Source organism: Myodes glareolus, chromosome 18, assembly GCF_982192425.1.
Source record: "Myodes glareolus chromosome 18, mMyoGla1.1, whole genome shotgun sequence".
Taxonomy (NCBI): Eukaryota; Metazoa; Chordata; class Mammalia; order Rodentia; family Cricetidae; genus Myodes; species Myodes glareolus.
This window is the reverse complement of record NC_142043.1, coordinates 20,663,788-20,680,044: the sequence shown is the minus strand read 5'-3', so window position 1 is coordinate 20,680,044 and position 16,257 is coordinate 20,663,788. Positions and strand designations below refer to the sequence as shown.

Here is a 16,257-nt window from a genome sequence, read left to right as displayed (position 1 = left end):
AAACCCACTGTAACGTCAGTCCAGCTGAACAGCTTATGCTTTCTGAAGCCCACTGGAGATCCCCTTTATCACTTCTGCCTATTAGCCAGAAGGATGGGTACATCCTTCAAAGCCTTCAATATGGCAGCACACCCCAGGTAAGCCATCTTCCATGCTGGTACCAGTCAGACCCCTTCAAATCCCTCAGGGAGTTGCTTGACCCCATCAGAATTTTTAAACAGCTCTATGTCTTGTTTCAGATGTTTGTATAGGTCTTGCCTCTCTTGCTATGTCATAATTATCTCCGGACAAAAACTATGTACCTTTCATGGTTGTTCCACTGTAAATCATAACACATAGTTCAGGTATACAAGGCTTTCAGAAAATGCCAGCGATGAACAGTCTTAATTAGAATAAGTCATTGTTTGGGGTACTAGCTTGTAAATTCACAGGGTTATCTCTTCTAGGTTAGTGATGATGATCTTTTTAACCAAATTACTTTTCTTTGAGTGCACATAGACAATCCAGAAGACTGTAATGCAAGGGAGGGCCAAATATTCCTTCCCTTGAGCAAAGAGAGGTTCTATTATGTGTCGTGAAAAAATCAAAGCACACTAACTGATGTGCCAACAAGACTTCTCAAGTCATGGTTTAGTGGAAATAGTGTTTTGCCTCCTATTCCTGGGTTCTAACTTCCTTCTCAAGTACTTAAACTGGCTGTTCTGTTGGCTTTGTTTCTAGATTACACTGACAACCATTGGCTATGGAGACAAAACGCCCCTAACTTGGCTGGGAAGATTGCTCTCCGCAGGCTTCGCACTCCTTGGCATTTCTTTCTTTGCACTTCCTGCTGTGAGTATCTTTGCAACAAGAAAGCAGCTTCAAGTGGGTCCTCAAGGCTTCCTCGAGCAAACCCTCCACACGTCTATGTTCTTAGGAATGGATCTCTCTCATTGACCGATAGGATTCTTCTAATAAAACGTTGACTTTTCTAAATGCGTCCAGGTATATGGTGGACAGAATATGGACCAGAGTCTTCATACCGGCTAAGTCTGTATAACCGATAATTCAGATTCTTTTGGTCAACATGCCACTAATACATTTGAAGTGTTTAGAAAGATTTAAAGATAGCTTCATTTAAATTAATTACTTCAATTTGCTTTATAGTGTACACAAATGGAAAGACAGATGGGCACAGGAGTTCATTCCTCTTCCCCAACACTTGAATGAAAAGCACCTGACCTTAAGTCTTGTAAATGTGTCAGATGATTTATTCCTGTGTCAGAGCCATTGATTTTTTTTTTCTTAATGAGCAATTTCTGCATTTGGTCAGAACGAAAAACACATTTATCTCCCTCCGAGCTTCTGACTAGTTTTTCTTCAGCGGACGAAGCTGGACTCTCTGGTAACTTTAGCCTCTTGTTTTGCTAATGAACATGACATTACAGTTTACATCTTCCTTCCGGACATTATTTTTGCCCGCTCCATCTAAACTGGGCATCAGGGAGCCAACAGTAAAGGGTGAGAACCCAGCCTCAGCAGGTGCACCTACGGAAAACAGTCTCATCCTTGCTCCAAGCAGCAGGCCATGCCGTGTGCAACCTCTGTCAGACGGAAACCTGAGATCACGTGCCAGAGAAAGCTGAGCATGTGGAGGTCAGATGGGGATTTTCGGTACCCCAGACTTTAGTGCTCAGTGTTTATTCTTTGACTGCAAGTGACCTTAGAGGGCACGCCTGTTCTTCCCGCACTCAGGGATCACTCTTGACTAGCCAGATGGGTCAGGCCCAGACGGCCCAAACCCGTGGCAAAGAGACTGCCCAGCCTGTGCCCAGACTTGTAGAACACACCTCGGTTTGAGCGATGCTAGGAGTGCCGTGGCAGGATACCACAGATTACAGGTCCTCAACAATAGAAATTTCTCTCGAGGCAGGGTGGTGGTGGTGGTGGTGGGGTGTCTTGAAGGCCAGATATGCAGATCCAGATCCAGATCCAGATATTAGCAGGGTGAGGCCCTTTTGAGAGTCTGGAGAGAGAGAGAGAATACTGTTCCAAACCTCAGTCTTTGTGGTAGAGAGGGTCTTTACAACATTTATATCTAAATTATCTGATAAGGACATCATTTGTATGCTTTGGACCCATCCTAATGATGTCATCCTAACCCCAGATGACCTCTGGTGAGGACCCTCACTATCTTCAAATAAGTCACAGTCTAAAGAACGTGCAACACACGAACTTGAGGAGACACAATTTAGCTCAGTGATTTATGTTTTTTAGTGTGTTTCTTCCTTGAAATAATGGAGGAAGAATTGAGTCCGGATAAGTACTGGGCAGAACAATGTGATAATGTAAATCAAGTGATTAGTATGCAGAAAACAAAAACACTTCCCTTCATTTGCAAAACTGTAGAAGTGTGTGGTGCTGCACGCCTTTGATCTCAGAGGCAGGCAAATCTCTGAGTTCAAGGCCAGTCTGGGAGAGTTCCTGGACAACCAGGAATATGCCGAGAGAAACCTGTCTATAAAAGCAGCAACATCTAAAGTTTCCTGATGCAAAATGCTAATATAAGGCAGATCAGGAGCAGAATTTCCCACATCCACATCTTGTAGTTGTGTGATGTGTTTTATTTTCTTTTTTTGAGACAGGGTTTCTCTGGGTAGCCCTGGCTGTCTTAGACCTGGCTCTAGCCTGGTCTACAGAGTTCCCACCCCCAGCCCAAAGTCAGTTCCTATAGATGGCTCAACAATCCAGAAAAGAAGAGAGAATCCATCATCAGATTCCCTGCAGCAAAATACCTTTGGAAACAGTGAAATGCAATCTTGGGTTTATTCCCCAAAAGTAATGGCATAAAATACCTGCTGTTTTTATTTCACGGAGATAAATGGAGTGTTAAATAGAGGCCAGTATAACAGATACTGCATGGGAACAGGTGTTGGAAGACTAACAGCAAGGGCAGGAAGTGCAAATCTACAAGAAGCAAGCAGAGATGAGTGTTCAAAGTGTGTGAAGACTTGGGGGTCAGTTAGAGCCAGAGGCAGGTCCCCTCTGAACCCTTCTCAGTGAAACGCAAGGATTCTATAATGAAACTCTGAACCATTCCAGGGAGGTCAAACTATGTTGTTATATAAGGTTACAGATCAGAGGCTAAGCAGCCATTCATGGGAATGTTTCCAATAAAACGTTGCCATTTTTATGTGCAAATTAAGTTAATCCATGTTAGAAATCTGTAAAATGTGTTTGCACTAAATAGAGCATTCCCTAACAATGCCATGAAACCCAGCCTCTGCTGTGAAACGTTTGACCATAGTCTCCCCATAGGTCCTGAGTTTTGTCCTCTATTCCTGCTAACAGCACAGCCTGATTGAAATTTTGAGAGCATTTTGCCGGGCAAGTGTCCTTGTTAGGGTTACTATTGAAGACCAAACCATGACCAAAGCACCTTGAGAAAGAAAGGGTTTATTTTGCTCACTCACAGAATGCATAATTGTTGATCACCAAAAGCAGTGAGGGCAGGAACTCAAACAGGGCAGGAACCTGGAGGCAGGAGCTCATGAAGAGGCTGTGGAGGGATGCTGTTTACTGCTTGGTGCCCTAAAGCAGAGCTTGTTCTCTGCTTTCTAATAGAAGCCAGGACAGCCCAAGGATAGCACCACCCATAATGGACCGGGAAATCCCCATCACTCGCTAATAATTACGACAATGTCCTACAAGCTTCTCTAGAACCCCATCTTCTGGAAATATAATTAGTAGAGTTTCCCTCCTCTCAGAGGTCTTTAACTTGTATTAAATTAACATAAAGTTCTTCAGCACAATTGATCCCTTGTCAACTTGACACAAACAACTTTGCATTAAGCAACAACCTTTCTTTTCTTATGCATCCCCAAGATTACATATTAATATTGATATCACAATATAAAATATTTTCAAACTTAAAAGTGATACAGTCTTACAAATTCAAACACTTTAAAACTTCAGTCTCTTTTACAAAGTCCAAAATCTGTTTTAAAATCCAAAAGATCTTAACTGCAGACGCCTATAAAATCAAAAATAAACAAAGTACTTCCTTACTTCCAGAGTGAAGAGCCAGGGTATAGTCATAATCTGAACAAAGTGAAACCAAATTGCAAATGTGTAAATAATTTAATAGCCAACGTCTGGGTTCCACTCACGATCTTCCAGGCTCCTCCACAGAGCCTGGGTCATTTCTCCAGCTCTGCCCTCTGGAGCACACACAGCTTGTCTTCCAGGCTCCCGCTGGCTCCACTCCACGGCTGCTGCTATTGTTGGTGGCCATCCCAAGGGGTCCCTTGGTACAACTGGGCTACACTTTCACCAGTAGCCTCTTCTAGGCTCTCTTTGGAGAGTCCCTCCTTGTCATACAGGGCCACCCCTCAGCTGTTCTCCATGCCTGCTCCATGCCTTCAAAACCAAGACCAACTGGGTGACTCTTACACTACCAAGTTTGGCTGTCAGGACGAGATGGAACCTCGGCTGCCTCTGGAGCCCAGCTTCTCTGGCTGACTCTGAGCAAACACTCCCCCAGGGGACTTCACTTCAAAGATGCTGGTCTCTTCTTAATCACAGCTGATCCTTCACTCCCAGCTGCTCAGCATCCACTGTCCCAGCAAAGCAAAGACTTCACTTCAGTAGCTCTGCTCCTCTTGTTAATCACAGCTGAGTCCTCAGCCGCAGATAACCAGGTGCCACAGACTGTCCAGTAGAATCTTTGCCTCCTTTGAGACTTTAGAAGCCAGGCCTCCATCAACTGCATTGTTCCCAACAGTCTTATCTTCCAAGCTCCTATAGATCAGCTCATTGAGCTCTCAACATTCATTGGGTTTTCCAGGCCAGAGTTCCACAGTCCTTTCCCAGTCCTCCACAGAACAACACGGTCAGGTCTGTCACAGCAATACCCACTGTCCTGGTACTTCTGTCTTAGTCACTGTTCTGTCTTGTTGCTGTGAAGAGACACCATGCCCAAGGCAACTCTTATAAAAGAAAGCATTTAATCAGGGGCTTGCTTATAGTTTCGGGGGGTGAGTCCATTGTCACTGTGACAGGGAGCATGGCGGCAAGTGTGGCACCGGAACAGCAACAGAGAACTAACTACATCCTGATCCCCAAGCAGAAAGGAGAGCCTGGGCCCGGCATTGGCTTTTTCAACCTCACAGCCCACCCCCAGTGACACACTTCCTCCAACAAGGCCACACCTTCGAATCCTCCAATAGTGCCTCTCCCTGATGACTATGCACTCAAATATAAGAACCTATGGGGGTATTCTTACTCAAACTACCACAAGAAGGTTGAAGAGGATTGTAAGCCTTTCCTCTTTGAAGGTCCTACAGCCAGGAAACTCAGTGATCATGGTTTCCTGTGTTACCTTGACAACAGAAGGTCTCTGATGCTCCTAACAGGGTCAACAGGCCACTTAGCCCAAGCTCCACTATAGTTCACCCCTCTCTAGCTCCCTCCATCCCTAGGCTACTGAACTTCTTCAGGCCAACCTAACTTCTTCATAGCAACCTTCCACTCAGATCTTACTCCTTCCTCCTGCTGAATACCCTAGCTACGAGTGGCTTTTATTATGAAGAAATTGACCTTTATGGAGATTGAATTCTTTCACATATCCAGCTGGTTTAACTCCAATACAACAACTCGATGCGTTTGACTTGAAATGTTAATTATTCCACAAACACATGTTTACTAACTATCTTCAATCATTAAAGACATTAGCAAAAATATTTGCAATATTTGTAACATGAGGGGCCGGCTTGTTGGGGTTTCTGTCCCGCCCAGTACCCCACAGCTGGCAAACACCAAAGAAAAATCACACACAGGACTCTATAAGATTATAAACTGATTGGCCCATTAGGTCAGGCTTCTTATTAGTCCTTGTAACTTATATTAATCCATTATCGTTATCTATGTTAGCCACACGGCTCAGTACCTTTCTCAGCATGGCAACTCACATGTTGCCTCTTCAGTGATCTGGGCAGGAATGGCAGAGGGAGCTTCCTCCTCCCTAGCCTTCTCCTATTCTCATTGCCCCGCCTCTACTTCCTGTCTGGCTGACCTGTCTATACTTCCTGCCTGGCCAATCAGTGTTTTATTAAAATACATGATTGACAGAATACAGACAATTCTCCCACACCATTTGTTAACATATTACAAATACTAAAATATATTTTAGCCAGGCAGTTGTGATGCACGTCTTTAATTCCAGCACTTGGGAGGCAGAGGCAGGCGGATCTCTGTGAGTTCGAGACCAGCCTGATCTATAAGAGCTAGTTCCAGGACAGGCTCCAAAGCAACAGAGAAAACTTGTCTCGAAAAAACAAACAAAAATATATAGATAGATAGATAGATAGATAGATAGATAGATAGATAGAGAGATAAACATTAATGTTACAAATATGAACAAATATAAACAAAAAAGATAGCAAAATATAAACAAGCATCAAAAGTCAGCATAGTTTGGTTGCCATGTTGAGGGTGCAAACTGGACTCCTTAAAGTTGAGTGATAAGGAGAGGTAAACATTTTAAATTTTTGTCAAGGTATTTTTCCCCACTTGGTATTTATGTCACATTTATTAGTCTAGAATCAAACATTAAAAGCTGAAATTTTAATTCTTCTTAGTCTAAAAAAATATTGAAAATCACTTTGTAAGATTTGCCTCTACAAAGGGTTGGAGAATGAATGAGATCAAGATACATTATGTGGAAAACACGTAGAATAAATTAATTTTATAAAAAAGGATTTTGTACCTGTTGTTGTCAGTATTTGAAGAGTTGTGTACATATTGAAAGATGAATCCATGTTACATCTGTGTGTGTAAATCATGACAGGCTTCGGCTTAGAGACACTGGACTGACTGCATGTGACTAGAGGCGGAGAAGAGTTAGGATGCAGACATAACAAGACAGGGAGCAGAGCTGGCTAATAACTGTTGGAACATAGAGCCTAGCGCAATAGACATGGAGGAAACAGTCACCAGCTACTAAAATAAAGTTCTAAGAAATGCCAAGTGATTTTCAGCACATTTTATCTTGCTTTGTAGATATTAAATTATACTGTGTAGGACCTGCGTCCATTTTCAAAAGAGGTGTAAGTCTCATACACTGTGCTCAGAAATGATAGCTATTGCTGTTAACCTAGTGTCTATAAAAACCTGAATTATGTTCAGCGCAAGTGATACACAAATATTCACTATGTAGGTATAATAAATATTATAAAGATTTTCTAATTCTCTCCTGTGTGTTTATGCTTAATGGGAAATGAAGTTAGAAGAAAAATCAGGCAGTCTTTCCCAAATAGCCTCATTTATTTAAAAAAAAAAAAAAAGAAAGAAAGAATTTGGAAGAGGAGAGCATTTGTGATACCAAGTGGAGGAAATATTATTTAAATCTGTAAGCCAGACCATCCAAAGCAGGTTTGTATAAACTTAGCTTTTGTAATCACAGCCTGTATGAAATGGAGACATGAAACTACACTGAAGGCAGAGATAGAAAACAGAACCCATGATTTAATTGCTTGTTTCAGGGCATAGTCATTTATCTTAATTAATAATAGAGGAGAACACTGCATACTAGTAGCAAATAGTATTATTTTACAGTTCTGTATTTTAAACATGATTGCATTGCTTACTGTCTGGTTATTGTCACCAATGGGCTTAGAGTTGTGAAATCTCAAGATAAGATGAAAGGCTACCTAAAGCCCCGAAATAGCTCAGCAGAGTTGTCCCATGGCCAAGACTTAATGCCTTCTAGAGATAAACAGAAAGCCTTTTCCAGGAGGTACCGTCTTTTACCTGACAAAGGGTGCACATTGGGCATTTCTTACCTGCAGAAGATACTGACTTCGTGCTTAGAAGATACCTATCTCAAACTTAAGGGTGAGACTCCTGGAAGCTTAATAAGAAGCTACTAATTTATAGCTAGCAAGTGAAATGGACAGACTCGAAAGCAGTGGAGCTCCCAGTGCCGTGCTAATGAAGTCAAGAGCACAGACAAAGACTGAATTTAGCAAGCTCTGAATGTGAACCCCAAGGCTGAGGCAAAAGGCATCTTGATTTCACAAATGTCAGACCTACACAAACTGCAAAGAGAAGCAAACATCAAAGAACCAGAATGTTTGCAGTTCAAGACAATAAGAATGAATCCAGGTGGTGGTGATGCACGCCTTTAATCCCGAAACAGAGGATCTCTGTGAGTTCAAGGCCAGCCTAGTCTACAGAGCTAGTTCCAGGACAGCCAGGACTACACAGTGGAACCCTGTCTCAAAAAACCTAAAAGTATTTTTTTTTAAAAAAAAAAAAGTAATAGTAATAATTGTAAGCGAAAGGAAATCAAATTAACAACAACAACAAAACAGCTGGGTTGAGAAATGGCTCAGCAGTTGAGAACACGCACTGTTCTCGTAGAAGACCTAGATTCAGTTCCCCAGCACCCACACCGAGGAACCTGCAAGCACTCTTATCTTCAGTTCCAGAAGATCTGACCCTGGCTTCTGAAACCCTCCTACCGCCCACACGCATGCACATACACACAATTTAAAATAAGATAAATCTTTAAAATCTTTAAAAGAACATAAAACAAGGCAAAAACTGAGGAGGGTATGGCAATCTCACTAACCACAAATTTCAAATAGGTGAACCAAACCAAAAACGAAAAAGAAAAGTAAGGCTTGCTGAAAGCACCGTATTAAAACTGAGGAAACAGGAATAAGCTATTTATTTAAGAAGTCATGCTTTGTTTATTTGTTTGTTTGGTTGGTTGGTTTTTTTTTCTTTTTGTATTTTTGGTTTTGTTTTTGTCATATAGACAGGCAAAACCTACAGCTCCAAAAGTGAGAACCCAGCTTTAAGGGCAACAGCCTTCAGGATCTGTCTGAACTTCACCTCCATCTTCCCCAATTCTGTGTATGATGAATGTACCATCCCAGAGTCTCATCAGTGCTAAAAGCAGCCCCATGTCTATAGCAGCAAGACTTTAAATCTCCCAAATTTAAACTTCAGTCCAGTACAAAGCAGAGTTCACACCTCTAAATTCTATCACTTAATATCACTTGAATTTAGTGATCATTTCTCTTCCTAATTAAGATGCTTCTTATGATACCAAAAGTCAATTAATGGTAATGTTCAGTTGATTTACTACAGAATAAGACTCATAATCTTTGGGCAGTATTACCCTTAAGCTTGCTATTCCCTGGAAGTGTTAGAACAGAGACATATAGTGGGTTTTTTTTTATATAAGTAACATGTTTATGGGCAACACATTACATAATGTTTGTCTTTTTGTGGCTTCATTTTAGAGATCTTTAAAATGGTATTATTTTGTATTTTGTTCCAGGGCATTCTTGGCTCAGGTTTTGCACTAAAAGTACAGGAGCAGCACCGCCAGAAACATTTTGAGAAAAGAAGGAACCCAGCTGCCAACCTCATTCAGGTAAATGTCAGTGTGATGGGGAGATGGCAACATCTGTCTCCAGAAGTGCTTGCTCGGTCATTTTCTAGTTACCATGCTTCATTGCTTCCTAGAGTTACTTACTGTTCCGTGCTTAAAAAAAAAAAATAAAAAATAAAAAATAAAGTCAAACCTTAATGAACAACCCAGAGTTTGAGCAGGTGTTGTCCCTCTCCCGAACATCAACAACAAAGTATGTTTTTCAGAAAATGGACTGTGTGGTGTTCAGATTAATTAACCATTACCACCAACACTGTGCAGAGGTTACCAGCCCTGCCGCTCCTGGAAGGACCCTAATACACTTTATGAATCACTGTGTGAAACATAATTGGTCATTAAGTGACGGAGCAGAATGCAGCACCATTCCTGGAATTCCCATGACTTTCTCTAGCCCGTTGTTTCCTTCTGTTGTGAAAACCATACCAGGTTTAGAATGTAGAGGTTTAGGGTCTATGGAATTACTTTTAATGTCTTGTGGGGACGTAGCCTGAAGTGCATTAGATATTAGAGGATATTAGATAATAAACATATTGTGTGACACTAGTTCATAATACACCGAGTTTGTGTTAGCATTTCATTTTCTTTCCAACAACCCAGGACTTCTGTTAACATTTTTCTAAAATAGTTCACTTTCTAAAATATTTCTAAATATTTCTAAAATAGATTTCCCCTAGATCAAGGATCTGATGTGAACATTTCACAGTGAACACAGTAGTCCTGAAATCCCAAGTTACCTCCCCTCCTTAGAAGCAGCTGAAGCCCCGGACTTTGAACCTGGAGAGGCTGGGATGCGAATATGAGGGACTCAGAGAATTGTTCGCATGCAAATATAGCGAGTGCATTGCTTTAATTTAGATCTCAGCTCTGAATGGCTGAACTACTTGGTTGTAACCTACTGTTAACCGTCCAATTAGCCTTTGCCTAGGTCTGTGGCATGCCTTACTTCCAACAGAAATGGAGCTCTGAAGAGGGGGCAGGTGTGTGGCTTAGGTCTGTCCTAAAGGAAATCTGTAGTGGATGACTAAATTGGACTTAAACAGAATGCTATTTTACAACCGCTTACGGGAAGCAGGCCATTGGGCATGAATTGCAAGGCAAACCACTGACAGTTACTTTTTTCCCAATGGTTTAAAAGAGAACTAGATAAAGGCCAGAGAGATGGCTCAGCAGGGAAGAGCACTGGTTGCTCTTCCAGAAAACCCTGGTTCGAGTCCCAGCACCTCCATGATTACTCAGGTCGGTCTGTAACTATAGTCTCAGTAACTTGATACCCTCCACCGGCTTCTGCATGCACCAGGCACCCACATGAAACACAGACATACATTCAGGCAGAGCACCCATACACATAAAAATAAATTAATAAAACTCTTTTAAGAAGATGACAAATAAAAACAGTAAAATAACTTTCTTGATGAAAAGGTCCTTAAGTTAATAGTAGCTTCAGCGCCATAGCCAGGAGCTAGGAATGTAGTTTAATGATAAGGGCTTCCCTGGCATGTGTGAGTACTTAGTTGAATCTCCAGTATTGAGAAGTCTGGAACCAAGCGATGATCCCATAATGACAGAAGTGCACAGAACAAGCACACAAAAGCTCACCATGCTCCATCTGCAAACATCCTTCACTGAGGTGTATGCTCTCAGATTCCTTCAGATTTGTCCTCCCTTTACTATTTTTACCCCCATCTTCCTTCACTCTAGAACAGCTCTCCGACCTGGGAGTGTACTATTTGTTCAAAGGGCTCCCCGAATCCCACTGAGCAACAAGCCCTACTTATGTGTAGGACCAATAAACCATCTCCCGGATATTAAAGCTCCTAGGACCTGAGCTGCTCTGCTGAGAAGCAAACCTTTGCCAGCTTTCCTGTGTACATCAGCTGTGACAACACAGAGTTGTGCTGCTGATAGCAAAGCTAAGCGAAGTCAAGATTAAAAATTGATTTCTAGACACTTATCAAACGTTCGGTCCCTTTAAGGAGCTGTGAACTGCCATGGCACATTGAGCCTACTTCTAAGAAGCAGGGCAGGGACTTTCCTCAGCTGCTGTGTCCTTGTCAACTACTGAATCGTGAGGAACAGTTCCCAACCGAACTTCAACACAAATTGGTTTTCATGCAGAAAATCACTGGAGAAGCGGGATTTATGTCCGTCTCCAAAGTGAGATAACCTATAACAGGTAGAGATGTCAACTGAACAGTTTAGCTCAGAGGCCTTGAGCTCCGCTTTGTACAACTTGATCATGTCACATATATTGTGATTAGCAAGTGAACTTCTAAAATTAAAGTAATAGCAGGAGGAAGTTATGAATTTTGCTTAAAACTCCGAATTGTTTGTGACAGGAAAGAGCCCAAACTACACGACTTAAAATGTTTAAGAATACCTTAAAATCTATGCTTAGTATCAGGAGTCAAAAATTGAATTTGAGACCTGGGCAGTGGTGGCGCACACCTGTGATCCCAGCACTCAGGAGGCAGAGGCAGGTGGATTTCTGTGAGTTTGAATCCAGTCTGATCTACAAAGTGAGTTCTAGGACAGTCAGAGCTGTTATATGGAGAAACCCTGTCTCGAAAAGTCAGAAACAAGACTGAATTTAATGAGGTGGGAAGTAGCTGCCCCCTCATTCCAATGAAATTTATTTATTGGTGCTGTGTAGGAATAACATGGTATTCATTTGCCCATTGCCTATCCTTCACATGATCTGAACAGAATCCAGGGAGTTAGGCTTTGGCTAGACATTGTAGAAATCTATTTTTTTAATTTAGACATGAATTTTTTAAGGATCAAGGAGGTTGAAAAACAAGCTTTGCTTGCTGATCCTTTCATTCCTTACTCCATAAACCTGCAGATACACTATGTATATATGTATATATATACATATATACATATATCGAGATCAAAAACAATTTCATTTGTGTTAAGGCTGAACCACGCTCTTGCCACCATGGTGAGTGAGATGCTCAAATTGCTTTGTCATTTGATTGGTGAAAGAACCAAATTAACCAGAATCTCAAGGATTTAGAAGGGGAAAAAAAGTTGAAAAGCCCAGAAGCTCACAGCAAACTTAGATGTGTCAATATCTTTGCATGACTCATTTAAATTAACTTTTCAAGTGGAGCAGTCTGGGAAACGAAATCAGCTCTCGGTAACATTCTGAATACCTGCCCAAATGTCACAACTTTTATTAATAATGCCTAAGACTCACAGAGCCTTTTACAGTTTACAGAGTGCTTCCAAGACATTATATCACATGATCATCAAGATAAGCCTCTTCATAGCTAGGACTAAATCCTTGCTGTCTGAGTCCAAATCCAATACTCCTTAACTTTATTTTAATTTTGGAAAAATCTCATACATATATACAATGTTCTTGATCAGATCCACCCCCACTTCCTTCTTCTTACTCACCCTGCTCCCCACCAACACATCCATTCCCAACTCTCTCTCTCTTTCTCTCTCTCTCTCTCCTCTCTCTCTCTCTCTCTCTCTCTCTCTCTCTCTCTCTCTCTCTCCCCTCCCCCTCTCTCTCACTCTTTTACAACCCATTGAGTCCAATTAGTGATGTCCACGTTCACACCTGGGTCTTCCACTGGGATGACTGCCATCCACCCAAAGAGAAGGGACAGGACCTCCTTCCCAGTCCCTGCTGGAATTTTTAAGAGGATTGATCTCCTGTGTGTAATCACAGCTGCTGTGAGTTATTGCCATCGTCATGTCTTATTCAGAGGACAGCATTTCACAGCCCTCCTCTCCATCTTCTGGCGCGTACCCCCTTTCTGCCCCCACTTCTTCAATGTTCCCGGGGCCTTGGGGCAGATCAGGGGTAGGGCTCAAAAGCCAACCTTGTGCCCTCCACAGGCATTACCGAATTTCTGGGCAGGCTCCAAGAGATTCATCAGAGGTCTATAAGAGAGGCTTTTTCTGGAGATAATGAACCTGTTCCGTGTGGAGTTAAAAACAAAACAACAATTCAGTGAACTTTCGTAAGCTCAGTCCTGACAGAACAGGGAGAGGAAAGCTGCAAGATTATCCTGCCAGAAAGAAGCCAACTGTTCCCAAAGAAAACAGGCTGCACATTGAAGCTTTCGCTTTGCTTAGTGAACTAGCTTGGTCTTCACACAGCCATCCTAAAGGGAGGCTGCCAAACGCTCTGCTAAAGCCCAGTTATACAAGTTGACGTGCCCCTTTTCATGTTTCAGTCACAGAGAACAGATCATAGATATTAAAACATGAAAGCAAACAAACAGGAAGAAAAACAGGTTTGTGACAGTATCTCAGAAATTGTAATAAAAAAGACAAGAAAGAAAATCGAAGGACCTTTCATTGAGGTTCAAGATCCAACTAACACAGGTACCTCAAAGTACACGGAGTCCGGGGAAACTAAGGAGAGGGTTTTACCGGGGAAATTGTACGCTGTAATTCTCTAAACTGGTGGGCAGGAGTAGTTGTAGTAGACTCCACCAAATGCCTGTGCTATGAACCAAAACCTTCATACCAAGATTATCATGGAGAGACATCAGAATGCTTGTAAAATCGGGCATCTTAAACGCTTTCAGAGCGGAGCATATCCAAAGGGTGGAGAGGAAACATGACATCGGTTATCTCACTGGAAACACAACACTTAGAATTCACGGAAATAAGCCTATTAAGAAGAAAGCGTACTTGCAACCTAGCATTCTACACCGAGCTAAACCATTCTAGAATCATCCAAGAGCCCCCAAATTTACTTACTGTCTGAGTTTGCTTTCTGTTGCTGTGATAGGGCACTTTGACAAAAAACAGCTTGGGGAGGAAAGGCTCACAGGTCCCTCTCACAGTCCACCATCTAGGGAAGTCAGGGCAGAAAGCTGGAGTCAGGAACTGAAGCCCTGAAGGAATGCCAATTACTGGCTCTCTCCCCATGGATTACTCAACCTTCTCTCTCTCTCTCTCTCTCTCTCTCTCTTTCTCTCTCTCTCTCTCTTCCTTCCTTCCTTCCTTCCTCCCTTTCCTTTCTTTCTTTCTTTGTATTTTTATCCTGACTGCAGTTTCCCTTCCTTTCTCTCCTCCCAACTCCCGCCCCACTTCACTCCTCCTTTCTTTTATGGCCAGGCCTCCCATGGATATCAACCAAATAATGCATATCAAGTTGCAGTAAGACCAAGCACCTCCCCTTATATTAAGACTGGACAGGCAACCCAGCATGAGGAGAAGGGTCCCAAAAGCCAGCAAAAGAGTCAGAGACAGCCCTTGTTCCCAGTGTTAGGAGGCCCATATGAAGACCAAGGCACACAACTGTAACATACGTGCAGGGGCCCTCAGTCGGTCCCATGTGGGCTCCCTCGTTGTCAGTTCAGTCTCTGTGAGCTTCTGGGTTATCTTGTGGTGTCCTTGACCCCTCTGACTCTTAAAATCCTCCCCACCTATTTCCTCAGGATTCCCTGAGGTCCTCATAATGTTTGCCTCAGCTTGCTTTCTTATGCCTCCCAGGACTACTTACTTGCCCAGGGGTGGCACCACCCACCATAGGTTGGACCCTTCCATAGCAATTAGTAACCAAGAAAATGTCCTACAGATTTGACTATATGCAATCTGATGGAGGCATTTTCTCAAGGAAGCATGGTGAGCCGGGAGCGTGCAAGTGAAAACAGAACTGATAGAGTCTGTGGTGCATTTGCTGCTTCTTCAGGAGGGATCAGGAATGCCATAACTTTGTAATGATTAATAAAAACAAGCCACAAAATGAAAATAAGACAATAGTAGCTGCAAATAAAGCAATATATGTATGTCTTGTTACATGTGCATGAATGAATATGAAAGAAAAAGTAGTCATAACACTTAGTGCATAGTCAAACTAGATATTCCCTGGCCCGACATATAAACACACAAAATTGAATTACACTAACATTTTTATGCTGGCAAACTGGAAACAATGCTGGCATGGTGGCAAGCACTAATAACCAGAAACTGAGATATAAAAATGTTGGCAGGATGAGAGAAAGCAAAGATGGAATGTGAGTAGGCTATTTTATTGTCTTCCACAGGCAAAAACTGGTTAATAACACCTAAAATTGAAAAAGGAGCATAACCCTTAAAAGTAAGGATTCTTAAAAAATATGGAGAATGACTATATGATTCATTGACCCCCTCATGAATAAATATCATAAGGAACCTAAGTCGGCACACCACAGAGATGATTGCACGTCCATGTTTGTTGTAGCGCTATTCACAATAGAAGATACAGAACCAATCTAGTCCTCATCAACAGATGAATGAATCAGGAAAATATGATATATGCATACACACACACACACACACACAGAGAGAGAGAGAGAGAGAGAAGATTTTTGTTCAACCATGAAGAATAAAATTATGTCATTTGCAGGGGAAAAGGATGAGACAAGAATTCATCCAGTTTAGAACACCAAACCATACTGCAAGCATAGTCCATATTTAAATAAATAAATCAATAAATATTTGTATATCATAAAAGTAAACAAGGGACTGTTGAGGAGAAGAGGCCCGTCATGGGATGGGTAAGAGCGACAAAGGAATGTGACGGGAGGCTGGACACGAACCAAGCACCTGATAGGCATGCTTGAATCTGTCCTAATGCAGGGCATTATTGAGTATATTCATTACTAAAATAGAAATTATATAAGAATTGAAGCGTGTGAAAAGAGAAATGATTGCTGGTTGACACACTAAGTCTTTTGGGACTGCTCTTCTAAAACACGCACCTTGAAAATGGAAGTTCAGTGTTAGTCTGTCTTTGGGTGGTCATCTGAAATATCCTGGGCTAGTTTTAGAAAGAGTAAGACCAGTCATCCTTGTGCTGATCC

At 42.0% G+C, this 16,257-nt stretch overlaps 1 protein-coding gene across 2 annotated transcripts in view; it reads left to right on the top strand.

Annotated features, from left to right (window-relative positions):
- The window catches only part of Kcnq5 (potassium voltage-gated channel subfamily Q member 5), a 519,189-nt gene that overhangs the window by 427,248 nt on the left and 75,684 nt on the right, over nt 1-16,257 (top strand). For both annotated transcript variants that reach the window (XM_085679420.2, XM_048430486.3), the window contains exons 6-7: nt 721-831; nt 9,329-9,424. In XM_085679420.2, coding sequence (XP_085535546.2) covers nt 721-831; nt 9,329-9,424 — 207 coding nt within the window. The remainder of the gene's footprint in view (nt 1-720; nt 832-9,328; nt 9,425-16,257) is intronic.